The sequence below is a fragment of the Vicugna pacos genome, chromosome 11 (assembly GCF_048564905.1).
Source record: "Vicugna pacos chromosome 11, VicPac4, whole genome shotgun sequence".
Taxonomy (NCBI): domain Eukaryota; kingdom Metazoa; phylum Chordata; class Mammalia; order Artiodactyla; family Camelidae; genus Vicugna; species Vicugna pacos.
In genome coordinates, this window is record NC_132997.1 from 87,435,478 (window position 1) to 87,461,320 (window position 25,843).

Genomic DNA, 25,843 nt, shown 5'->3' on the forward strand with positions numbered 1-25,843 from the left:
TGAGCAGGAAAATTACATGAATTGGCCTACATTTTTAGAAGATCACCCTGAACGGTGGGTGGGCCAGAGGGAGAAGTAATAACAGGGGAAGTGGGGGATTTAGTTAGGAAGCCTTCAGAACAGCTCACATGCAAAGTAACGGTGGTTTGCAGTAGGGAAGCAACTGTGGCCCTGCTGAGGAGTAACTGGACTTAGGATACACTTTGAAGGCAGAGCAGCGGAGTGACTGGTGCATTGGATGTGGGGGTGTGAGAGAAGAATCCAGGATTCTGGCCTGAGCCCCGTCGTGAATGGAGGTGCTATTTGCTGAAATGGGAAAGACTGGGAAAGGAAGAAGGGAAATTGAGTTCTGTTTCAGGCAGGTCGAGGCTGAGAGGCTTGTGGGTCATGTAAGTGGAGAAGCTAAGTAGAGAGCTGCATGTAAGAGTCTGGAGCCTAGGAGAGAGGACAGGCGTCAAGATTCAGATCGAGGATGGTACTTAAAACCTAAGTAAGATGACCTAGAGCGTGAACGCAGAGTGAGAGGATGACCGAGGACCTGCGTGTGTGCAGGTCAGAAAGAGGGAAAAGAAAGACGGAGACAGGTTGCAGGTACCTGGGGCTGCCCTGGATTGTGCCGTCTCCTGGTGGCGATGATGACCGCTGCCACCACCATCATCGTTGTCCTGGCCAATAAGCTGGTGTTTTCACACAAGCTGCCTTGTCGTTGGCTCTTTTTGTGTCCTCAGATACAAGGAACGTAAACCCCTTGAGAGAGGAGAGGGGATGTGACCTCCTGGTTCCCTGACAGCCCTTGTCCCCAGGCAATGCCGAATAGAGAACCTTGCCCATAGTAGTTGCCCAAAGGTTGGTCACTGAGGATGGGGTCTCCCACAGGGTGTAAATACTGGCCCGTCCCGGGCTGGCTTCTTCAGCTGCTCGCTGGAGTAGCGCTTCTCAAACCATCTGTGGTGAAGGTCCAGTTTGTTTTGTTTTCTAGTCCATCATAGACTGATACTTAACAAAAATACAATAAAAATGAATTGCTAGAAAAATGAAATAAAAACAAAGACAGAATAGGAGTTCAGATGCTTATTACTTGACCCAACAGACAAAAAATGACTGTCAAGTTGCCGTACAGTTAAGTTTCTAAATGCTTGGTGTCTGTGTTTATTGGAATCTGGACCAGGGTGAAACAGTTTGGAGACCTGTAATGACCCACAGACCATACGTTGAGTATCTCTGGCTTAGAGAAGTCAAGAAGCCATTGCCAGGAGAGGGGGCGTTACTCAGATCTGAAGGCCTAAGCTGCAGACACAGGAAACCTCTGAGGAAGCCTGCCAGGCTCCTAGGCCCACCAGACCCCCACCCCCAACGCCTAGCAAAAGACTGGCTCACTGTTGACAGCGGTTCTCCAGGTGTGTTTCCTGGACTGGCAGTGTCAGATCCCCTGGGAGCTTGTTAGAAACGTACAAACTCGGGCCCCACCCCATTGAATCCAAAACTCTGGGGCAAGGAGCCAGAATCTGTGGTTTTTCTGGCCCTCGGTGATTCTGATGCCCGCCAAAGTCTGAGAACCGCTGCTGTGGGCGGCGCGAGGCTCTGTGTGAGATGAAGGACGGATGCTGCTTCAGACTCTTCCCCCCTTGTCCTGTAGATGGCGCTCCTTCTCTGATGACTTTCAGCTCTGGCTGAGCACCTAAATTACCGAGGGAGCTTTTAAGGTCTGTTTGGGGGCTGGGGGAACTAAGGGTGGGCCCCCGCAGAGCTGCTCACTCAATGCTGATGTGAGGCCAGAACTGAGAAGCCCCTTCTGTGTGCCAGGCGCTCTCCTAGGTACTGGGGGAAATGTCTGGTTTCTGTGGCTTCAGAGGAAAATGGAGAGTTTTACTTAAGTGAGGTTTGAGATAAATGAGGTTTTTGCCATGTTGCCAGATCTTGGTCTGTTTTGATGAATTCTTGATGGGCAGAATTCTAAATGCGCTACTGACTACCTTGTCTTCTTAAAACAGGTTTGCCAACGTCATATAACTCTTTGTTCATGCCCTAGGGTCATGATCCCACACATCATTTCTGTTCTGGGCACTAACATTGCCCTCTGGCTGTCTAAGTACACAGCCTCACATTGCTGGCCTGTGAATTCTCATGGCCACTGTTTATAATTCTTTAGCATTTTTTTCCCCTGTTACTAGCTATACCTGTTTGCTCTTCTGTTGCTGTCACCCAGAACCACTTTCCTTCATTTTCTTTCTTACATTTTTCTCATCAGTTACGGGTTACAAAACCAGATGACTGACTCTGTCAGGATAACTCCCTCTGAGGAAGTTCATGGACTGTAGCACATGCACATTCTGACCCACAGCTGAGCATTACTGAGGTCTTTCTCTGGGTTACTTCTGCACCTTACATGCATCCTAGATGGTTGAGGTTGCAGCGAAGTGGCTCCTGCGTCAGTGGGTGGTGGTGCTGTCCACCAGGAGCCCAGGGTCCAGGAGACTGGTGGGCAGGAGGAGGTTGGGTGCGGAGTGACCAGTCATTGTAACTTCTCTGCTGGGGGCCGGGGCACAGGTGGGAGGAGCTGCACACACTGGCCAGTGAGCCATGGGAGCAGCACATACTGATGGCCGAGCAGGTGGAGGATGCTGCCAACGGCCTCTTCAGCACCCTCAGTGGCTCTGCCATCTGCACCATCACCTCTCCAGGTAAGTAAGGCCTTCCTGTCTGGGAAGGAGTGGCCTTGCCCATATGGAAGTTGGGTGTGGGCTGGGGAGGGTTCCCGGAGGCCTGGGGTCAGGACTCAGGAGGCTCCCTAGGGAGGGAGGGCACAAGGAATGGGGCCCAGGAGCTTCGGCCCTGGGGCACTTTGCTCTCTTCAGCCTTGCTGGGCTGGGCCCTTGTGGGTTTTTTGGCTGGGAATTCTGAGCTTGTTGCTGGGTAGAGAGGCTCAGGGCTTGGGACCCAGATCTGGCAGGGCCCTCATGCTTGTCCCCTGCTCGGGAGGAAGAGCCAGCTCCCCTGCCATGGTCAGCACAGGGAAGCTTCATTTGGGGGTGAGATCCTTGTATTCGTAGACTTTGTCAGGGTCCATCCTGGAGCTGGAGTGCAGTGTATTATCTGTGCACAGGATGGAAGAGCTGTGTGGGTGGGGGCTGTGCAGAAGAGATGCTCTGAGCCTGGCTGCCCCAGTGTGCTGTGCCCCAAAAGAGCCAGGGCTGAGGGTGGTGGAACTACGGCTGCGGAAGGAGGTGTAAGCCTGCCTTCCCCGTCGGTTCTGCACTGTGGACACAGACTGCAAGGTCCAGCCTCACCCTTGTCGGCGCAAGACACTGGAGACAGTCAAGGAGCTTGTCGGCCACGCCCCATGCTGGAGAGGATCTCGGGGGACCGACGCCGTGCTGGCTGCGCTGTGTCCCTTCTCCAGGTTTGTCCGTAAGGTCTGGGATCAGAGCCTAAGGGCACAGCCTGGGAGGGCGTGTCTGAGCGCTCACTAGCTGCAGGGAGAACAGCTCTCTGGAGCCTTGACGGTGGAGCGTGCGACAGGGATTGGAGGAGACCTGAGAGGGAGCCAGGGACAGAGCTCTGGGGACACAGGCAGGATCACAGCTACCCAGTGTCAGAGTCTTGTAGACATACGGCCCACGTGCCCGGGGTGGGGGGGCGGGGTCCCAGCCATTCTGGAAGCCTAGTAAGTCAGCCAAGAACTGATCCAGTTGGGCAGTGGTCTGGACTTGGGATAGTGGTCAGGTACTCTGGTTCCTCTGAGAACCAGTTTCCACATTTATGGAGGCTGAGTGTGGCAAGAGGCCAAATTCCACTTGTGGAAGCCCTGGGGGATGCTGGGTTCTTCAGGACTGGAGCTCAGGCATGCGAGGGCACCTGCTGCCCTGCTGTCAGCCACTCCCTTGCAAATCCCCACACTGACCCTCGGCACTTTATCTGGACCACTTTCCATTTTACACCTGGTCAGCAACTTGTGTGCTCGCCCTCTCGTGCTTTCTGGAGAGCCAGGGTAGTATTTGAACCAGCTACATCTTAGCCCCTTGGCCTGGCCTCAGCGATGAGGTCAGAGCATTCACACAGCCATGAGATGGATTGGCCGAGAAGCCACGAGGGCCGTGCTGGGCCGATGACAGAGTCCAGATGCCATCTTGGCAGGAAGGGCTGCGCCCTGCACGTGGATCAGAGGAAGTGGGGCCTCGTGCCGTGTCAGAGGCCACTGGAGGCTCTCTTCTGAAACCCGAGCTTTCAAGTGAAAGGAGGCAGGTTCCTCATTCCCCAGGGACCATGTCTACGTGACCACTCTGAGCCAGGCAGTGTGCCGTAAGAAGGTGGCTGCCCACAAAAAGCTCATGGTCCAGAGAGAGCCTCCCAGGTGCTGGGGTGGGGCCTGTCCTCCCCGCAGGTCATGGAGAAGGAGCCGATTGGACAGTCTTGAAAGATGCAGGAACCGGGTGGCGGTAGGCAGAGGCATTCAGACCCGGGAGCCCCGGGAATGGCTGGTGGGTAGGGAGTACACCTCCTGGGCCTCGTGCTCAGACTCTGGAGGCATCACCACTAATGAGCTGGGAACCTCCCACTGTCTGCTTCTACATTCGGAAAGGGGCGGCAGGTGGTAACAGGACCTGCCCGAGAGGAGTTCAGGAGCACACAGCGAGTTAACATGTAGAAATACTGCTATTTGCAGGACCCTAGAATAATGCGTACAGTAGGCTTGTCATCTACCCCCTCGTTCAAGAAATAACTCTCAGAGGCTCTCCTAAGCTCCCAGCACTGTCCCAGGTCCTGGGGAATCGGCATGAGCATCTTAGAAACATGTGCCCTCGTGAGCAGGAGGCGGCAGTAAACACAATGCCTAAGTGAACTATTGGGGGTGGAAAGTGCTATGCGGGGAGACCGTGGGGGTGGGACAGGGCGGGGTGAGTAGTGGTTGGGGCGGGGTTGTAGTTTTAATTAGGGTGGGCAGGGAAGGCCTTGCAGAGAATGTGGCATCCGAGTCTGGACCTGAGGCGGGGGAGGGATGAGGCAAGGATAGGTCCAGGTGAAGGCCTGTGGACAGGGTCTGCTCAACAACGCCAGCCCCCAGAGCAGACCCAGGCGCCAAGGGGCAGGGCCAGTGGTGCTTTCTGGGCTGGGACCTGTGATTTTATGAGGTCACTAGGAGTAGACAAGGACAGGGAGATTTCTCTTTAAGGAGCTGGCAGCTAGGCAGAGTTTTGATTTCAGCAACTTCTTGGTTTGTAATTGACTTGGCTTTTCTCCCAAGGGGATGTTTTGCCTCAGGAAAGACCATGCCCTAGAGGTGAGCCCAGTTAGCGCGCCCCGCAGGCGGGCGGCCTTGGGCTGGATCTCGCTGGGAGAAGCCCTCTTTGGAAAGTTTTAGAGAGCTTTGTTGTCAAGGCCCCAAGAGGATCTCTTTAGATGAGGCCACCCCTGGAGCTGCTGCCAGCCAAGAGGAGGGCTTTCCGCCTGAGGGATGGGGAGCCCCTCATGCTGCGGCCGGCCCGTCGTCCCCCAGACTCAGGAGAGTGGGGAGGGGAGGCCAGGGGGCAGAATGTGTGGGCTTTGGACTCAGACGGTGGAGTTTGGATCCCAGATCTGCAGTGCTCCGATAACCATGTGACTTCGGGCAACTGAATTCAGCCCTCTGAACCCATTTTTCCATCTGGAAGAGGAGATTATTGTCTCTCCAGGTAGCTGTGGACTTGAGGTAATGGTGGGGACACCTGGAGCCTGGAAGCCAGCACAGGAACGGTGGCCCCTGTGTTGTCACTGAATGTTAGCACTCAAACAGACCTCAGAGGTCACGGAGACCCGTGGTTTGCAAATCCTCCTGAGCTGAAGAGCCTCGTAGGAACACTTGCGGTGCAGGCTGGAACTAGCACCTTTCGGGGGAGGGGCGGGGCTGTGGCACTGGGGGGCTCTGGACACATGGTCCCTTTCCCTCTCCACGGAGGCTCCAAGGAACGCAGTTGAAAACGACAGATCGAGTTACTGTATAAAAGAGGGAACTGAAGACCAGAGAGGGAAGGTAACTTGCCTGGGGCCACATAGCCAGAATCCAGTTGCTTGATCCCAAGATTTTCTACCCCCTCCTACCTTGTGCTGGCCCCAGAAAGTGACTTGTAATAGAAAGCTTTCCCGTAATTCAGAGCACTGAACACAGATCGCTCTGACTTCTGACATGATAGCCAACTTACATTATCCTTTTTTAAAAAAAATTATCCTTGAGGAGTTTGAAACATTTCATACTCTATGCATATAAAAGTTGGGGTGGAATCAAGGAAGAAAACAAGTCTTGACTTGCTTCTTCTGCATTGGCATCTTCTGTCAGCTTTTAGTGGGGTTTTTTTTTATATTTTTATTGGAGTATAGTCAGTTGATATTATGTTAATTTCTGGTGTACAGCACAATACCTCAGTCATATAGGAACATATATTCGTTTTCATATTCTTTTTCACCATAAGTTACTACAAGATACTGAATATGGTTCCCTGTGCTATACAGCATAAACTTGTTTATCTATTTTCTATATATTGGAGCTTTTTGTGTTTTAAATAGCCTCTCCTGTTCAACCTTTGATCTCTACCATTTGTCTCCTTGGATTGTAGCTGGAAGAGAGTGTTCTTAACCCACCCTGCTACCTGCCACAGGACCATTTGTCCAGGTACAGCCTGCCTCTTGGATTCTTCTTTTCTTTCTGGCCCTGGGACTGGCTCCCAAAGGGGCATTTACACTCCTAGGGCAGAGACTGGGGTTGGACCCAGCTCCCGGGCAGAGGGACATGCTCACACCATACTCATGCCTCCCTTGTTCAGTGGTATTTCTTCACTGAGGAGGAGTGAAGGCTTTGGAATTTCTTCCTTAACCAGAGCCCCTTGCACTGACAAAAGGCAGAGAGGGGCGTGCTCCAAGCACCAGCTTTGCAGACAGAAAGCCTTACCTCCAGCACTGAACCCAGGGCAAGATACCCAAGCCTCACTTTCCTCCTCTGTAAAATGGGGGTAACGTTTGCCCCATGTCTGGAACCCCCATTTCCTTGCTCTGGATGATGGGGGGTATCACACATGGGATCCTGGTGAAGATTCGGTGGGTAATGCCCACCAAAGTGCTTCATCAGCTGCAAAGTCCCAAGCAAACAAGAAGCCTTTCAACACCCTTAAGATCCTTCAGCCTGGCTCCCCAGCGGGCCCTCACTGCTGCCCCCACCACGGGTCTAGTGTGTCCCACTGACCCAGGAGCCCAGAAATCGCACTGGAGTGTGTTGGCATCAGTGCTTCTTTCTGTGGGTGTGCTACTCTGGAGGAGGTGGGTAGCCCGAGCCCTGAAAGCAGAGCCAAAGACTTCACGTGCAGGTAGGACGGTGCTTCTGACCCAGGGTTTGGTGATCCTCCTGGCATCTCATTTTAAAGTTGCAGCACTGCTGGCCTCTGACCCATAGGAGGAACAGAAAGTGGGACTGTTTCTGCTCAGAAATGAAAGCTCCAGGACTTACAGTTTTGGAACCAGAATTGGAACCCCCAGCTCTGCCCCTTCCCAAGTCTCTGACCTACAGGTCAGCACGTGACTTCTGTTCACTGAGTTTCACCTTCCTCGTCTGTGAGGAAGTATCTGCCTCATCCGGTTTATCAGTGAAGTGAGATCGTGTGTGTGGAGCGCTTTGCACAGTACGTGGCCCAGAGTAGCTGCTCAGTGAAGGCCCGTTGGTGCTGTTAACGAGCCCCCAGTTGTTTCTATGGAACTCCAGCTAACAGAACCACAGGCCTAGGTGCCCAGAGTTAGCCTCAGTAATTCCTGCCTTCAAAAAGTACAACACTTTAATTACAATGATGTGACCACCAAGTAATAATATATTAACATTTTTAAGGTATTGAGGGTTTGGACTCCTACATATAAATTGGGGGCAGGGGACATCCATAACACATGACCCCAGTATCAGAGCCAGGAGCCAGATCCCACTGGCATATCCCTGAGTGAGCCTGTAACTCACACAGGGGGCCTTAGTGAGCCCACCGCTGAGTGTCCGTTACCACCCCCACACTGCCCCTGCCTTACGAAGTTCACTTGCTTTTCTTTCCCACTTCGCTACAGGTGTTGAGACTAATTTCCTGTGCATCTGGGGAAACGAGGGGCCTGATGGGACAGGGTGGCCAAACCCCTGCATGCCTCTGGGCTTATGTGCCAGGCTGTTAATGGACATCTCTTTGACAGGCCCCTGTGACTCCCAGCCCTGCCAGAATGGAGGCACATGTGTTCCAGAAGGACTGGACAGGTACCACTGCCTCTGCCCGCCAGCCTTCGGAGGGGAGGCTGACTGCGGTACGTGTGCATGGAACCTCCCAGACTCTGACCGTCCAGGGGCAGGGGAGCCCAGGCTCCTGCTTCTCATCTGCCACCCTTTTAGCTACTAGGTAGGAGCTGGCCCTTGAGTTAGTGCCACCTGCTGCTCAAGTGATACACTAAAGTACCTCAGGTGGTGGAGGGCTGGGTCGGACACGGCTCCTGGCTTCCTAGCTTTAGAATGGCTGTTGCTTGATCTCCGAGCATCTTTCAGGCTGGAGCCAGCCCAACTGGGTTCTGGTTCTGGGCAGAGCCTCAACCACTTTCGGTTTTAAAACCAAAATATTAAGCTCATAATTGGCTTTTCCCTCTACGGTTATGAGAGTTTGAAATAAGATTATGTACATAAAGTGCTTAGCACAATGCTTGACTTTACAGAGAACAGGACGTGTGAAATATTAACTTAAAAAACTGGAGTGCTGAGTCAGTTGGAGTCTTACGGGGAAAGAAAGAAATCTTGACTCCCGACCTCCTAAGCTAAACATCAGTTCCAGATGGAGAATAGATTTAAATGTAAAAAGCAAAGTCGTGCAGCTTCTGGAAGAAAACACAGGAGTGTATCTTCATGCTCTTGGGGTAGACAGAGTTCTCCAGCAGGACACAAGGTGCACTACCCGTCATGGGAAAAGTTATAGATTATATTTTTCGTTTGAAATAGTGAGATGGAGACGTTTGGTGGGAGCCAGGGAGCTGTGTGTCCGGCCCTAACTCTGCGACATGTGCCCTGGGCATCAGGCCTCGTAGCTTCAGTGTCTCGGCCCCCTCCTGCCCCGTGTGGCGGTTGGGTGCCCCGGGTGGGACGGGGGTCTGCGTGCTCCGCGGCGTGACGGCCACTGTGAACCCGGCAGCCCCGAAGCTGAGCCTGGAGTGCCGCGTCGACGTCCTCTTCCTGCTGGCTGGCTCGGCGGGCACCACCCCGGAGGGCTTCCTGCGGGCCAAGGCCTTCGTGAAGCGGTTCGCGCAGGCGGCGCTGGGCGAGGACTCCCGGGCGCGCGTCGGCGTGGCCCGCTACGCCGCCGAGCTGGCGCTGGCCGTGCCGGTGGGCGAGTACCAGGACGTGCCCGACCTGGTCCGGAGCCTGGACGCCGTGCCCTTCGGCGGCGGCGGCGCCACCCTGACGGGCAGTGCCTTGCGGCAGGCGGCGGAGCGCGGCTTCGGGAGCGCGGCCAGGACGGGCCAGGACCGGCCCCGCCGGGCGGTGGTCCTGATGACCGAGGCGCGCTCCCAGGACGAGGTGGCCGGCCCGGCGCGATTCGCGAGGGCCCGGGAGCTGCTCCTGCTGGGCGTGGGCAGCGAGGCCGTGCGGGCGGAGCTGGAGGAGATCACGGGCAGCCCGGAGCGCGTCATGGTCTACCCCGGCCCGCAGGACCTGTTCAGCCAAATCCCAAAGCTGCACGGGAAGCTGTGCAGCCGGCAGCGCCCAGGTAAGGACCGGTGCCTGCTCTGGTGCCAGCCGCAGACCGGCTTCACCGGACTGGGGGCCAGCTGGGCAGTGGCAGGCTTTCTCCTTTTGGTAACGATTTCATCAGGGTCCGTGCTGGGGGCTGGAACCACAGCCTCATTCTTTTATATACTAGCCCTGTCATGATTAACTTTGTCGGTATACTGGTCAGTAAAATGGGACTAAGAGTAGCACCCCCGAGGGGCTTTTGTAAGATTAAGTAAGACAAGCAGCTTAACACACTTAGTACCGAGTAAGCTCACTCAGTAAGTGCACTCCGAGTGGTAGGTATTGATGTTTATTATTATTCGTGGTTGTTTATTGTTATTGTTGATAAGGAGCTCTGAACTTAGTAAATGTGCCATACAAGAGCAGCTTCCCAGTTTCTTTTTGGCAAATCAGAGAAAGAAATGCCTTCCTAGCACCCCCACTCGCCTGCACTGGCACACACACCTGGAACAAACCTTTCGTGAAATACTTGTCCTTTCTGAAACTGGGGATGCGTTCTGACCGTAATTCTGTTCAGTTTTATGACCCATATTGATGTTGAGACCCACCATGGCAGGGTACTCTGGAGAACACTGCCCTGGGGAGGAGACATTTCCACCTAGGGAGCAGGGGCCTGGTCCATGGTCAGAGACATAGTAGCTGAAACAGATCCTCCATGGGGAGCCCCGATTTCTCCTCTAGAGCGGTCAGCAGCAGGGAGCTGCATGTGGAATTCAGCTTCTCAGCCCCCGATGTCACTCTCACCAGAGGTGAGACCTTCCCTTCTGCAGGGAAGGGACAGGGGTCTGCCTGCCCACTTCCAGGGTGCCCCTCCAGTCTCATCTCCCCTTGGCAGCCAGAGGGTTTTTTTAAAAAAAATAGTGACAACAGTGGAGTCCCCATGTACTCCACATCCAGTGTCCCTCTTACAAGATTTTAACCATGTACAGTTGTCACAATTAATGAACCAATATTGACACATTATTATTTATTTATTTATTTATTGAAGTACAGTCAATTAGTGTGTCAACTTCTCGTGTACAGTACAATGTCAAGTCATGCATATACGTACATATATTTGTTTTCATTTTTTTTTCATTAAGGGTTATTACAACATATCGAACATAGTTTCCTGTGCTATACAGAAGAAACTTTAAAAAATCTATTTATATGTATACGAGCTAACATTTGTAAATTTCAAATTCCCAAATTTATCCCTTCCCACCCCCTTTCCCTGGTAACCATAAGATTGTTTACCATGTCTGCGAGTCTGTTTCTGTTCTGTAGACGAGTTCATAGTGTCCTTTTTTTTTTTCTAAGATTCCACATATGAATTATATCATATGGTATTTTTCTTTCCCTTTCTGGCTTGCTTCACTTAGAATGACGATCTCTAGGTCCATCCATGTTGCTGCAAATGGCATTATTTTAGTCTTTTTTATGGATGAGCAGTGTTCCATTGTATAAATATACCACAACTTCTTTATCTAGTTATCTGTTGATAGACATTTAGGTTGCTTCTGTGTCTTGGCTATTGTATATAGTGCTGCTATGAACATTGGGTGCATGTATTTTTTCAAATTAGAGTTCCCTCTGAATATACACCCAGAAGTGGGATTGCTGTAGGTCTGTTTTTAGTTTTCTGAGGAATCGCCATACTGTTTTCCACAGTGGCTGCACCAAGCTACATTCCCACCAGCAGTGTAGGAGAGTGACCTTTTCTCCACACCCTCTTCAGCATTTATTCATGGACTTCTGAATGATGGCCATTCTGACTAGTGTGAGGTGACACCTCGTTGTAGTTTTGATTTGCATTTCTCTGATGATTAGTGATATTGAGCATTTTTTCATGTGCCTCTTAGCCATCTGTAGACACATTATTATTTATTAAAGTCTATACTTTATTCAGACCTCCTTAGTTGTCACATAATGTCCTTTTTCTGTTCCGAGGATCCCATCCAGGACACATTACATTGAGTCACCTTGTCTTCTTAGGCTCCTCTTGGCTGTGACAGTTTCTCAGACTTTCCTTGTGATGGGGTGGTTTTTTAAAAACCAATAAATGAGAGCCTCTTACTCCATCCTTTACATAATGGAACAGGTGAAGTCCCAGAGCTCAGTGGTGTCCAAGGTGCAGGTGTGTATTCCTCTCATGTCACAGTTCAGAGGTGAGCAGCCTGGGTAGCAGGGTGGCTAGGCTGTGTTATGGTTTCACCTCTAACTCCAAGGTCAGTTTCTCAGACAGCATGAAGAGGGCAATGGGGGAGTGGAAGGCAAGCAGGTTCCTTTTGAGGACATAACTTGGAAATTGCACAATTACTTTCAGTCACATCCCATCAGATAGAACTGGTCACGTGGCCACACTTAGCTGCCAGGGAAGCTAGGAATGTGGTCTAGCTGGGCATTCATGTGTCCTGCTGATATTCTAGGAGAGGGTGGAGGACAGATATGCAGTGGCCAGACAGCAGACTGGCTGACCTGGGCTCTGCTTACTGCAGTGCAGTCCTCACTTTGCTGCCCCCAGAGATCCACTCTGCTTGCTTTTTCTGCAGGCTGCCAGGCCCAGTCGCTGGACCTGGTCTTCATGTTGGATGCTTCAGCCTCAGTGGGGCCTGAGAACTTCGCCCAGATGCAGAGCTTCGCGAGAAGCTGCGCCCTCCAGTTTGACGTGAACCCAGACGTGACGCAGATTGGCCTGGTGGTGTATGGCGGCCGGGTCCAGACTGCCTTCGGGCTGGATACCCACCTCACCCACGCTGCGGTGTTGCGGGCCATGAGCCAGGCCCCCTACCTGGGTGGGGTGGGCTCGACAGGCATGGCCTTGCTGCACATCTACGACAAGGTGATGGTGGTCCACAAGGGTGCCCGGCCTGGTGTCCCCAAGGCTGTGGTGGTGGTCACGGGTGGGAGTGGGGCAGAGGATGCGGCTGTCCCTGCCCAGAAGCTGAGGGACAACGGCGTCTCTGTCTTGGTGGTGGGCGTGGGGCCTGTCCTGACGGAGGCACTGCGGAGGCTCGCAGGTCCCCGGGACTCCCTGATCCACATGGCAGCTTACGAAGACCTGAGGCACCACCAGGACATGCTCATGGAGTGGATATGCCGAGGTGAGTGGCTGCCTCCAGGAAGAGGCCCGAGCCTTCACGTACACCATTCCAGGAAAGCAGCTCCTCCCAGCTGCCGGGGCCTCCTGCGTGCCGGGCTCTGTGCTGAATCCCACGCTCACATGAAACCCCGCAGGGAACGTGTGCCCAGCTGTCCCCATTTGGCAGACAATTTAACACAGGCACCTCTTCCCAGACTTGAGAATGAATGCACCCCACTTAAACAGAAGACTTTGTTAGGATGCCCACAGGACCCCACGCTGGCACTGACCTTGTTAGCAGCAGACAGCCAGGCCAGCCTGACTCCGAGGCTCCCTGTTGGCAGTGACATCCTTTCCATGTTTTTAAAAGTCTGTGGCCCTAATGATAATAGTAAGCACTGCCGTGTGCACAGCTCACCAGAGAGTCTCCAAACACCTGTGGGAAAGTTGGGTGGAGACTGGGTCTCTGACTAGCTGTGCAGTTTAGGGTCCAGCCGTGTGCTAACCTGTTGCCCAAGGGCCCATGGAGACGCCAACATGTATAAGACTCTACTCCAGGGGCTTCGCCTCTGTCTGGGCTGCCTGGGAGGAGGGTCTCTGGGGCTGACCCAGGCGGGCCTGCTGGCTCGTCCTCCCTTGCAGAAGCCAAGCGGCCAGTTAACCTCTGCAGACCCAGCCCGTGCCTGAACAAGGGCACCTGCGTCCTGCACGACGGGAGCTACCGCTGCGAGTGCCGTGCCGGCGGGGAGGGCCCCCACTGTGAGCGCCGTAAGTGGGGCTCCTGCTCGCTCACTGGAGCTGGGTGGGGGCGGGGGGTGTGCATCCTCCTAGGCCCCAGGACCGAGCCGAGGGAGGTTCTCGGGCATTGATGGAAGGAATCACTCTTTTGTTCACTAGTGCTTCAAACATTTAGTGGGTGCCTCCGGCCTCCCAGGTGCCGTTCTAGGTGCTGGGAACAGAGCAGGAAACGAGACAGTAGGAACCTCTGCCCTCATGGAGCTTCCACTCCAGTCAGGGAGGGAGGCAGCAAATAAGTGCCACGTGTAGTGTATTAGGTGGTGCCAAGCACAGTCTACTTAAAGAAAATGTACGGTGACTGGGAGGAAGGCTTCCCAGGGTGGCCTCGGGCAGGAGCAGAGCGGATCCAGGGCGCAGACTGCAGGCCCGGATCCGGGTGGGTGCGTAGATGTGCAAGTGGTGGGGAAGGCAGTTCTTTTTTGAGTGTTCGTCTGCTCAGTGAGATGGGACCGTCCATCAGCTAAGAGAGAGGATGGGGAGGAAGTTCTGGCGGTTTGAGGAGAGAGGAGAATCACCGTCCAGGGGAAAGACACAGAGAACGAGTGTCGGGCAGCATCCCGGGCCCACTGGTGGCCACAGTTCCTGGATTTAAAGTGAGAACAGCCAGCAGCAGCTAGAAGACGATTCCCGCTGGAGCCCAGGGTCTCCAGGCACTGGCAGAGGCGGGCTTCCGAGGGCCGGGAGTGACGTGAGGGGCCCCTTCTGCTGGGCGTACAGAGTAAGAGCGAGACGTGATGGGGCCCGTTAGGCTGCTGGTTGGTTGAGAAGAGGACTCAGACACTCCTCCGTCAGTGTGCACTTCTTTCCCAGGGACCTTGAGGGGAGATTCCCCCGGGATACGTGGCTCCAGCCCAGAGCCTGCAGGAGACCAATAGCCGCCCTCCCAGCTGCTACCGAGAAGGCCCGGGCCCCCTGGGCGCTGAGGGGGGCCTGCCCTCAGCGGAGCGTCCTGTCTCGTGGGGCCCTTTGAGTGTCTGCCTCTGGCTGTGTCCGGAATCCTCCTGCCCCGCTTCCCGACTAAGAGGAGAAGAGAGGGCTCGGCTGGAGACGACCCTGCTTAGGGACGTGGTGGCAGTGGATTTCACCCGCTAACAACGATGTTGAAAACTCTTCACGTGAAAAGTAAGTACTTTCTGGGCTGGACCTGGTTGTGCCCGGCCGAGCTGGTGTCATCTGCCACCTTTCCCCTGAGGAGGAACAGAGGAACCTGGAGACTTCTGATGGCCTGTTGGAAGCTCACTTTGCCCACGACAAATGCTAAATAGAATGCTGTTGGGACAGTCATGCCCAACAGACGGCAGCGATGCGGGTGTCATTCAGAGCACTGCCGCCGTGGCGTTTCAGGATGGACCCGGCGTGGACCTTCTCACACATCTTTCCCCTGAGATGTCCTGGGTGCATTCATTCTTAGTTTGACAAGGTGCTTGAGTGGCATTTGTGCCTTATTCTGGGACTGGATGTGTGTGCGTGTGTTGTGGGGGGAGTTGGAACGGCCAGACTGGAAGGTGAGCGATTGCTTGTGAGGGGTGGGCTAAGTATGCAGACAGCCCGGGTCTCCAGGGGACACATGAGCTTGGCCTGGGCACTGAGCAGCACTCCCTCCCGGGGGCTTCTTAGAGTTTACTTAGGAGGGTTAATTGTGGGGTGTTTCTGAGTCCTTGTCTTACTCTGCCTTTTGGGAACAAAAAGGAAAATTCTTAAACTCAATACAGAATAAAGAAAGTTAGGGGACTTTTGCTTTTTTAGGCATAAATCTCATGTTGTCTAGATTTTGGTTTTATTTTGCTTTTATGCCTCGTTTTTAAAGGACTGTTTCAAAGAATGATGTTGACTGTTTCACAGGATTATTTGTATCTAAATGGCAAAAAGGCTTAGCTGGAATATTGTCTGGTGAGCTAGGCACGTGCTCACCCCCGCAGCATTTAGGGATCAATTTCCCCCCTGGGTAGCTGGATTTTCAGTAGAAGCTTTTGTAAATTTGAAACCAGATAGTTTTTCATAGAAATACTTTAATGTGATGTTTTATATGCAAACATTCAAGGCTACCTTGATTTAAATACCGCTTGGCTTTGAGAACTTCAGGATTTCTGGTGCTAGAGAAGTTCTCGAAAGGTTATCACCGTGGTTTTTGTTAGATGTTAAAAATGAGTCCGGTGTGCCAAGCACTGTGCATGACAGTCATTTGCATTCAAGGGATATTTTCATTCCTATTATTACTCTTGCCTTGACAGACGGCGACATCAGAGCAGGGTCACATGTCCACCTTGGCAGGTGCCAACAGCTGATGTCAAAGAATTTACATGAATCCATTGTCTTTAACAGCAATGTAATCGTTTCGTAGTGTAGACTCTTGGTCTGGTTCAGAGCTGATATTTGGATGTCCCATTTGAACTGGACTTAAAAAAAAAACTAAAACTGTGGGCCCTGGGCTTACATGTTAAAGGATATACTGTTTCTATTTTTAGGTCGCAGCCCTTGAACTGTTTTGTTTTACCTTTTCAAGTGAAGGTGCCACTAAAGAGGTCAACCCTTTCAGTGTCCCTGGTGCATCAAAGGGAATTCCTAACAAGATAGCCTTAAGCCATTTTTTTTTCCCCAGCCAACCCTTTTTCTTTTCAAAGAAACTAGCTTTTAATCATACATGTAATATATAAATTTGCTCTCCTTGGAAAAACATTGCAGGTAGGTCATAAAGTAAGATTTTCTCTGAATGACCCTGATTCCGGCCAACTTGCTAAATGTTCTAGTTCTAATAGTTGATTATTTGATTCTCTTGCTTTTCTACAAAGATATCGTTTACACGTGATGACAGTTTTGTCTCTTGGTGGAATGTTATACTCCTTTTTAAAACATGATTCTGGAGGTCCTAGACAAGAAAAAGTAGTGGCAACAGCATGTATCTGGTCCCTGACTTGAAGGGACTTTTTCATCAGTATGTTACTTCCTGTGGATTACTTGATAGGCAAAGCTTACTTCTATTGCTGGATTACAAGGAGTGTTTTATTAGAAGTGTTGAGACTTGTGGTTTGCTTTTCTGCTTTCTTTGAGATGATTCCCCCTCCACCACATGTAATCTGTTAATATGACAAATTACCCATTAGTATATTTTCAGTTGTTGAACCACCGTTGATTTCTTGGATAAATGCTATCTGGCCATGATACTTAATTCTTTAAACACTGCTGAATTTCATTTGCCAATATTTTTAAAGCTTTTTTTCATCTATGTCCAAGAATGAGATTTAGGTTTTCTCCCACAGGATGTGTTGGAATTTTGGTGTGAGAGCTTTGCGACCTTTCTCAAATGGAAAATACATAGTCCTCAAACCTTCAATCTGCTATATTCATAGCATTTTCTTACAAGGTAAAAAGTCTGTCTTATCAGTATCTGAACTTCAGGCTTCCTTTTCATTTCTGCCATTCAAAATTGCCTTAGGCCATCTTTTTATTGTTTTAGTCTTTTCAATGAGTGAGAAATTTGGTTTTGTCATTTTTTAAAACAAGCATGTTTATGCTATGAACTTTCTTAATTATTACTACTCGGGCAACTTTCCAAGTATTGGTATGTTTCTTTCCCCCAGGAATTATTTAGGAGTGTATTTAACTTCTAGGAGTACTGATTTTTCAATTAGGTATGATCAGCTTCTGAAGATGTTACTTACGGGTTACACTATTAAAATTTTCTTTCAGCCTTTTAAGGAGGTTTAAAGTCTCCTGCTAAGATCCCACCTTGTCGTTCTAGCAGTTTTCACTGCACATAGTTTGAAGTTCAGTGTGTAAGTAACCATGATGTTTCCCCTTGCAGGCTGTTGTCCCAAGTCTCTCCATGAAAGACAAGAAAACCCAAAATACAATTAACATTTTATTAAAAAAAAAAATCTCACTCACCACTTGGGACACCAAGTATTTATGACAAAGGAAAGAAATGCCCTGGGATTAGAAAGACAAAAAGACCTTTAGTTCTCAGGAACCAGGGTTAGAGAACGCTGGTTTGGAGCCCCCAGAAATGAGGCAGAGATGCTAGTTGAAATGTTTCAGCCTGTGTTAACAGTGCCATCGGAAGAGAACCGGCAGCACACAGGACAGACAGCACTCCAATTTTGAGAGAAGAAAGCAACCACCGAAAACAAAATTCACCCCTTTTTCCTTGGGAAGGGCCTGGACATTACGCACAACTTAAAAAACCGGGACTAAGAGAGCATTATATTAAATAACTCTTCCCTTAAAAATGACCTCGCCACAGGACTGAATCTGTAAACACAGGGTAATCTTGTTTCTATGGTAATGTAAAAAGTCAGTTAAATCTGCAAAGACACTTTTGACTGTTCTAAATTACAAGATTTTAAACATTTTCTTCTATATAATACAGCATCACAAAATTTTATTTAAAACCAATTGATTCAGGCCTGTTTAAGGCTGAAAAAAAAAGTCCTTAATTTATTGGGAACTGTGCCTCAGCTTGGTCCCAAATATTTCCCCCATCACCATTTTTCAAAAAACCACAGATGGTTTACATAGTGGAAGAAAAGGACAGTTTAACCCCAGACACTGCTAAGAATTGGATAGGAGATGCCAGTCAGGAGCTTAGATCTTCTTGATCACCAAAGCCATGTGATCAGTGGGACCGGGCCCTGCTACCTTGATTTCTCTTCCACAGAAGTGTCAACATCAGAAGCTTTTCACTTAAAAAAGCTTGATCAAGCAATTGATGAAAACTTCAAGGAAGAAACACAAAATACCCCTAAACACAGCAATGTCTTGTTTACAACGAATAGACTAAGTAACAAAAAGGCTTTTTTGGAGATCTGTTGTCTTACTTCCTTTGGCTCTCCAAAGGGACAGAGCCTCCTCTTAGCTGAAGCTTTCCATCCACAGAACCCCAGCGCTTCCTTTTGCTTGTAAACAGACTCACCCTTTCACAGAGTTGCTGCTTTAATGAAGACGGTAACACAGCAGGATTGTCACCAAGGTCCGTATCGACGGGAGGGTCTTTAGACGAAGCTTGTTTCCTAACTCGTTCCTTTCTTCTCCCATTCCTAGGGTACCAGTCAAACACCAGCATCCCCCAACAAAGAAGAAAGTTAGTTATCCTCTGTAGCAACCTACCTCTAAGCAGAAGCAGCTACGAGTAGGGACAGCAACTGAGGTTCAGCCCTGTGTGTTCCCCACCGCTTGATTAAGAGATGGCTGAGGCCATGGCGCAGCAGAGGGTGGGGCAAGGATTTCGGCCACGGCAGTGTTTCATGTGTTTGTGTGGATTTAATGCTTATTTTAAGCACCTGCACCAATGACTGTCTCCAGCAGGTAAGCAGGACAGAAACAAGGAGCAGAGTCTGCCAAAAACACAGGCAGCTCTAGGCATGTTCTTTACTGTACAAACGAGTAAAGGATTCATAACACTTTTCATCCAGCCCTCAGGGAAAAACCCAGTTGGCATCTGCTCCTTGTTTACCACTTACTGAGCCTTTGCCACCAGCTGGCTGGGCCACTTTAGGCAAATCACGTCACCTGTCTGAATCTGCTGCTTTAGTTTTCCTGGTAGAAGTCCTTTAGTCACTGAGGTTTGGTTTGTTTTTTTTTTTTTTTTCAAGTTATTGGAAAAACTCTCCAGCCCAAGTCTGTCTCTGAACTGCAGCTGTCCCCCTGGAATTACTGATAACCACGTGGTGGTGCATGGATTCAGATACCCTCAGGCTGACGCGTCAGGTCACCAAATTGAGCGCAGGCACCTTTCTGGCTGGTCTCTGCTGAAGGCACAGCGAAGCCCTAGCCCCTGCCTCTCTTCTGCTGAGAGCAGTGCCCCCCCCCCCGGGTCAGGAGGGAGCCCCGCCGTAGAGACAGTTCTGCTGTCTACCAGCAGCCCTGAAAGAGGCCGGGAGGGACCACTTACCTTGGCTTTCTGGAGGACAGTGCCTTTGCCTGTGACCATGACTGACAGAGGCCTATTCTTGAGCGCAGTTGCGGAGTTGACTGGGGTGCAGTCGGGGACAGGAGCTAGGGTGGCAGCTTTGGGCTGTGGTGATGGGAGAGAGCCAGGGCACAGAGTTAAGGAGAGGGAGGTGGGACCCAGCCCCACCTAGCCCCAGTCCAGGAGGCCCTGCCAGCAGCTCAGAGGACCATGGCTCCCAGACTCACTCGGGGGCTCGCGTTCTCCAGGTGGGTGGTGTCCACGGTGGTGCCCAGCGTCACGGGCCCTGCCTCGGCCTTCTTCAGGTTGTCCTTCACCTCCACAATGCTGAGCTCCAGGTCCACACGCCTGCGCTCCTCCGTCCTGCACTCCTCGTCAATCTCCTTCAGCTTCTGCTCCAAGTTGGCCACCATGGCCTTGTCTGCAAAGATTAAGTCAGCTGCAGGGAACAGCCTTTCCAGCCAGATGCCCTGCTTGGGGGGAGGTGGGATTTATACACTCCCCACTCCAGAGTAGGACCCTGCATGGCCATGGACCACAGCTGTGGCTCCAACACTCAGAGCTGGGATGGGCCTGTGTCTGTGGTGGGCAACTCCAAGCCCAGGTCCCGTATCCGCATCCTGGGAGGCCCTGGAGGACGAGCTCTGCATCCACAAGAGGGCCTAAGTCTGGGGTCCCAGGCCCTTCTGGTAGGTTCTTGGAGGCTCGGTCGTTTTGATACCTGCTATTGTGACAGTGACCCCAAAGGGATAGAAAAGCTCTATTAATGACCCTTGGAGGATGGCTGGGCTGTTTCAAGCTGCCCCACACAGTTCCCCCAACCCTTCTGGCACGGGGTGCTTCCCTGGGCCTCATGGAGCAGTGGCCCTGCACGCCGGCACCATCTCAGCCTTGTCGCGTGCTTCCTTCTCACCCCAGAGGTCTCAGGTTGGTCAGAAGATGGGCCAAGAAATACACATTTGTTTCAAGTGAAAATCAAACACTGAAGGTCTAAACACATTTTTAGAGATTTTCTCCTTTAACCAGCTTTTTAAATTCCATCCTAGTCCAGGACAGCAGCCTTTCAGACAGGATGGAGGGGAGGGACTGCAGGAAGCACCACCTGTGCCAGACGCTGACGGGAGGGGCTGCAGGCCGCGTGCGCAGATCTGGGTGCTTCCCACAGAAAGCCGAGGCCCCTTACCCGTGCATTTGAGCAGGGTCTCCTTCAGCTCTCGTTTCTCCTTCCGGAGCTGAGCCAGGTGCCCCCGGATTTCTTCCTTCTGCTTCTCCAGCCTCTCCTTCTCCTCTGTGTACCGTTTCACCTCAGCTTCTGTCCTGTTCTTGCCCAGTTTGATCTCTATAGGAGCAGAGAGGGGCGCCCCTTAGGTCAGCCAGGCTGGCACAAGGGCTGTCCCCACCCACGCTGTGGGCTCAGACAGAACCCAGGGCTTGGCAGTAGATTAGAGCTGGACACCAGGCCAGCCAAGCAGGGACAGAAAAGGAGACTGGGCCTTTTCTTTGCTGTGTGACATTTAGCAAGTCCCTTCACCTCTCTGATCCTTTGTTTCCTCACCTGAAAGGGAGGGGATCAGGCTAACTTCTCTAAACCATTTCCCAAACATCCAACTCTTATCTAGGACAGACACCTACCTGCACTGGTTGCCTTCAGCCTGTCCTTCACAGGGGGGCTGGCCCCAGCTGGCGTGATGGCTGCAGCATCAGGGCAGCTTGGTGAGGAGGTTTTCTGCTGTTCAGTCTGGATCTTGACTGCTGCGAGTCTCAGGGAAGGCTCCTCGGGTTCCAGACTCTCCTGCTGCATCTGCTTTGAAATAAAGCAGGCACCACTCAGCTGGCTGAGGGGCCGGGAAGGTGACACCGGCTCATCTGCTGGGGGACAGCCTGTACCTCCAACTCAGGGTTCTCTGGAGGCTTCACGAGGGACTCCTCAAGGGCTGGGGCAGGGGCAGGGTCTGCAGGAAGGGCCTCAGCTGGAGGGTCCTGGTGGGGTGGCGTGGAGAGGGGGTCCTGGGCCTGGGCCCCGCCAGCGCCGTGCAGGAAGGACTTGACTGGTGTGAGGTCCAGGTACACCCGGTCGAGCTCAGGCTGGCTTGGAGCATCTGTCACAGGGGCAGCTTCCTCTGGGGTTTCCACCTGCACAGGAAAGGGTCAGATGGCTTTGAACATTGCCTCTGCTCCCCCCTGGGCCCTGCAGGGGACACGAGCCCTGCTGCAGAGCTCCAGTCCCTTCCTCGTGCCAGAGTTCGCAGGACCTTCCTCCTGGGGAGCCCCCTGCCGAGTTGGAAGGTCCGGGGGTCACATCCTGGGAGGTGGGAGACACAGGAGATGGTACTTCATTTTCCGGACCCTTATTTCCTCATCTGTAGAGGAGAGACTAGTAGTGCCTCTCTCTAAGGCAGCTGGGATGAAATGAGATAACCCACAGACGCCCTCAGCACAGCCCAGAGTCCCACGCCCAGTTAGTGGGACCTGCTGTCAGTGTGACGATCCTACCTCGGCTGTCAGCTTGAGCCTCAGAGACTAATGGTGTCTGGACAGCTACATGTACAAGAAGGAGATTAGAACATTTCCTCACACCCTATACAGAAAGCAACTCAACATGGACGAAAGACCTCAAACCATAAACCTCCTAGAAGGGAACAGAGGCAGAATGCTCTGTGACATAAAAGCAGAAGTAAACAGACGGTATTTAATTAAACTGAGAAACTTTTGCACAGCAAAGGAAACCACTGACAAAAAGAAAAAGCCACCTACAGAATGGGAGAAAAGGTTTGCAAATGATATGACTGACAGGGGGTTAACAGCCAAGATATATAAACAGCTCATACAACTCCATATCAAAAAAACATTTTTTAAATGGGCATAAGTCTTGAATGTTTTTCCAAAGACAAACAGATGGCTCACAGGCATGTAAAAAGATGCTGATCGATCATCACTAATTATTAGAGAAATGCAAACCAAAACCACAAAGAGAGACTACCTCACACCTCTCAGAGTGTCTGTCTTCAAAAAGTCTACAACTAACAAATGATGAGAACGTGGAGAAGAGGGAATGCTAGTTCGCTGCTGGTGGGGTGTAAACTGGTGCAGCCACTTATGGAAAACAGTATGGAGGTTCCTTGGAAAACTGAAAATAGAACTACCCTGTGATTCAGCAACCTTGGTATAGAACCAGAAAAAAGTGAAAAACAATTTGAAAAGATACGTGCACCTCAACATTTGTAGCAGCACTATTTACATAGCCAAGATACTGAAGCAACCCAGTGTCCATCAAAAGATGAATGAAGAAGATACACACATAGGCGCGCACACACTGGAATATTACACAGCTGTGAGAAAGAATGACATTCTGCCATTTGCAGCAAAATGGATGGACCTAGAGAATACTATGCTTAGTGAAATAAGTCAGACAGAGAAAGAAATACTGTATGATATCACATATACAGAATCTAAAAAATAATACAAATGAATACACAGCAGAACAGAAACAGACTCACAGAGAACTGGTAACTAGTGATTACCAGTGAGGAGAGGGAAGGAGGATTGGGACAAGATAGGGGGATGGGATTAAGACATACTGTATAAAACAGAAGCAACAAGGACATATTGGAATTATAGCCATTATTTTGTAATTTAAGGGCCTATAATTTATAGAAATACTGAATCACTATGCTATAACCTGAAACTAATATTGCAAGTCAGCTACACTTCAGTTTTTAAAAAGGCTAATAGTATCGCCGCTCCCAATTCTCATACCACATCCTCCACCCTTAGAACTGACCAGAGTGGTTAACCAGCTGTTTTATCAAGCTGAGTCCCCAAGCCAGGCGGACGGCACAGCCCCACTGTACAAAAGATGACCTCGCTGCACCTCAGTTTCTGCACTGGTGGCCCTGCAGGTGACTTGGAAGCCATGCATCTCAGGGACCACCAAACAGCCCCCAGGTTGCTGCCCAGCCAGCATCCTACCGCTGCCATCAGCTCTGACATCTCCACGTCGTCATATAGCAGCTCCTGACGATCCTGGCTGGGCAGGCCATCAATGTAAGTGTTCGGCTCTGAGAACTTCCTCTGCATCAGTCTGGAAGACATAGCGAGAGAGGATTCAGGGCAGGATGGTAAAAGCTACCAGTTTTAAAGGATTCACAACAGGGAGAGGTGCAGTGAAACCCGTGGGCTGTGCAGGAGACGGGGACCAGCACTGACCTCATTTTAAAACAAACCCAATTGTTTAGGGGTATCTCTTTCCTCTCTCTCCAGGGCGTTCTTACTAGAACTCCTGGTCCCAAATTTCTCTTCTAGAAGAACAAACTTCCTCTGTCTGTACCTCTCCTCCTAGGATCCTTTTGTCTCTTCCTACCCTGATTCCTCCCTTTCAGGATCTCCTTCCAACAACGACAAAATCCTTCCTCATTTCATGTTCACAGTACACTTGGGGCAGCACAGACCGGGTATTTTCCCCTTAAGAAAGGTAAAGTTTCAGAGGCTCAGCCAGCTTCCACCAGTGCTGCCTCTGCCCCCCAGCCCAGGACCGCTTCTCCCGAGTCCCGGTTTGCTCATCCAGGGAGCAGAAGCAGCACCCTGCCCTGCTTAGTCCCGGCTGTGCTGGGACCCAGCGAGGGTCCCTGGGAAAGGGCTACGTGGACAGCAGGGAGAGCGGAAGGTCAGGAGAGGCACTGCCTCTGCCTTAAGGGGCTGGACAGCATCTAATCAGAGCCAGGGACACCATGGCTGCCCCCGGGCCAGAGGCCTGGCTCAGCTCCCTGAGGGCTGCTCCTGGCCCTGGCCTTCTGCTGCTGGCAGAACAGGGCTCACCCTGAGTTCCCAACTGCCGTGCTGTGCGACTGACCACCAGAGGCCAGTCAGGGGCTGGGTCCCGAGGCCCGGCTTGGAGTGGGAGGCTGCAAAGCGGGAAGGAAGCCCCTGATACTCACAGCAGAGAGGTTTTCGCGGCACTCACGATACAGGAAACCCTGTCGGCGTCCACATAGTCGTAGGTGAATTCTTCTGGGTCTGTCTTGGAGCCCGACTCAGAGAGCAGAAGGCCTAGCCAGTGGCCCATTTCCTCGGAAGTCTTGGCCTGGGAGGAGGTCGAGAGGGACATGAGCAGGGCTGGAGCGTGCTGCCTGGGGCCCAGCCCCTCCCTGCTGAGCCTGAACAGCACCCCTGCCCTGATGCCCACCCTGGGGCCACATTCCTTATTTTCACTAGCATATTCCATCACCTAGGGACCCCAAATAACATTTCCTGCTGTTCATACCCTGGTGCCACCTCAGTGACACTGTGACATTTGTCCCAGGTATCACATGTGATTCATAAACATTTCTAGAAGGCTCATGGACCAGGAGAGAATTGTTAGAATTTGTGTTTTGGGTTGATGCCTCTATTTTATGAATGATCACATTTTAGTTTATCACCTTAATCCACATATACAAAACTGCCTGGATCCCTGCTAAGAAATAACAAAATTCAAATTTATTTTTGTTCATGGTTTCAATAGTCAAGATGTCTTAAACACCTTACACCAGGTCAGCTAGCTCTGATAGATCATGAACCAAATCCCAGTAAAGTTGATGCCTGGATTTTCCCTAGGGGACAACACATTTTAATTAAATACGTACATTGGGTATTTCTATTAAAATTCCAACAGTGTTTCTTGGCTTTATAATGAGAAAGAACTGGGCAGTCTCTAAATAATCACACAACACAGCTCTACACCTCAGTGTTCCATTTTCATAGTCAGAGGGGCAGCTTAGAGGGGAGTCTGACATTTAGCTGGCTTCCTTTCCCCATTCATTTTCAAGTGCATTTCTCAATGCAGCTTTTCACGGGCCTCCCCTAGTTCCTGCTACCACCATCTTTGCCCGAGGCAATGAGAACAGCTTCCTAGCAGGTCTCATTTTATCCCTTCCTGTCCCCAACCCAGCCGGTGGAGGGAGCATCTTGAAAGCAAAATCGGAACCTCTGAAACCCTTCGGGGTCTCCCGCTGCTCTTAGAATCGACCCCTCTTCCCTCCCCTTGTCACACAGGCTCTCGCTCCTCCAGCCCCTACCACGTGCACTTTTGCACATACAGCACCGGCCCCACTGCTTTCCAGCAACTGTACCTAAGCAATCAATTGGGAAGTTAACTGAAAAACACATCACTCTTGTATTAAAATGTAAGTTTCATAACAGGGAGCAGATCTGTCTTGTTCATATATTGTATCCAGTAGGTATCTGTAAACAGGGCAGATGGGTGTATGGATAGAAGCTTGCCCCTGGGAAGCAATTGGGATGTGGATCTTTTAGCCACCAGAGGGCAGTACTGGAG

General features: G+C 51.3%; 2 protein-coding genes across 11 annotated transcripts in view; one reads left to right on the forward strand and one right to left on the reverse strand.

The window, feature by feature from the left end:
• The window catches only part of VWA2 (von Willebrand factor A domain containing 2), a 47,187-nt gene extending 29,740 nt beyond the window's left edge, over positions 1–17,447 (forward strand). For 2 of the 4 annotated variants that reach the window (XM_072971939.1, XM_072971940.1), the window contains 8 exons: positions 2,548–2,681; positions 3,268–3,400; positions 6,588–6,643; positions 8,188–8,295; positions 9,165–9,740; positions 12,298–12,849; positions 13,470–13,595; positions 14,436–17,446. In XM_072971939.1, coding sequence (XP_072828040.1) covers positions 2,548–2,681; positions 3,268–3,400; positions 6,588–6,643; positions 8,188–8,295; positions 9,165–9,740; positions 12,298–12,849; positions 13,470–13,595; positions 14,436–14,500 — 1,750 coding nt within the window. In that variant the 3' untranslated portion in view covers positions 14,501–17,446. Of the gene's footprint in view, positions 1–2,547; positions 2,682–3,267; positions 3,401–6,587; positions 6,644–8,187; positions 8,296–9,164; positions 9,741–12,297; positions 12,850–13,469; positions 13,596–14,435 lie in introns of all 4 variants that reach the window. The other 2 variants (XM_072971941.1, XM_072971938.1) reach the window with 2 other exon arrangements.
• A 24-nt stretch (positions 17,448–17,471) lies between these two features.
• Positions 17,472–25,843, reverse strand: part of AFAP1L2 (actin filament associated protein 1 like 2) — a 90,654-nt gene continuing 82,282 nt past the window's right edge. For 3 of the 7 annotated variants that reach the window (XM_072971936.1, XM_072971935.1, XM_072971937.1), the window contains 8 exons: positions 24,465–24,610; positions 23,500–23,611; positions 21,418–21,663; positions 21,163–21,334; positions 20,714–20,869; positions 19,758–19,951; positions 19,511–19,635; positions 17,472–18,676 (listed from right to left, as the gene is read on the reverse strand). In XM_072971936.1, coding sequence (XP_072828037.1) covers positions 18,436–18,676; positions 19,511–19,635; positions 19,758–19,951; positions 20,714–20,869; positions 21,163–21,334; positions 21,418–21,663; positions 23,500–23,611; positions 24,465–24,610 — 1,392 coding nt within the window. In that variant the 3' untranslated portion in view covers positions 17,472–18,435. The remainder of the gene's footprint in view (positions 18,677–19,510; positions 19,636–19,757; positions 19,952–20,713; positions 20,870–21,162; positions 21,335–21,417; positions 21,664–23,499; positions 23,612–24,464; positions 24,611–25,843) is intronic. The other 4 variants (XM_031682579.2, XM_031682581.2, XM_072971934.1 and 1 more) reach the window with 3 other exon arrangements.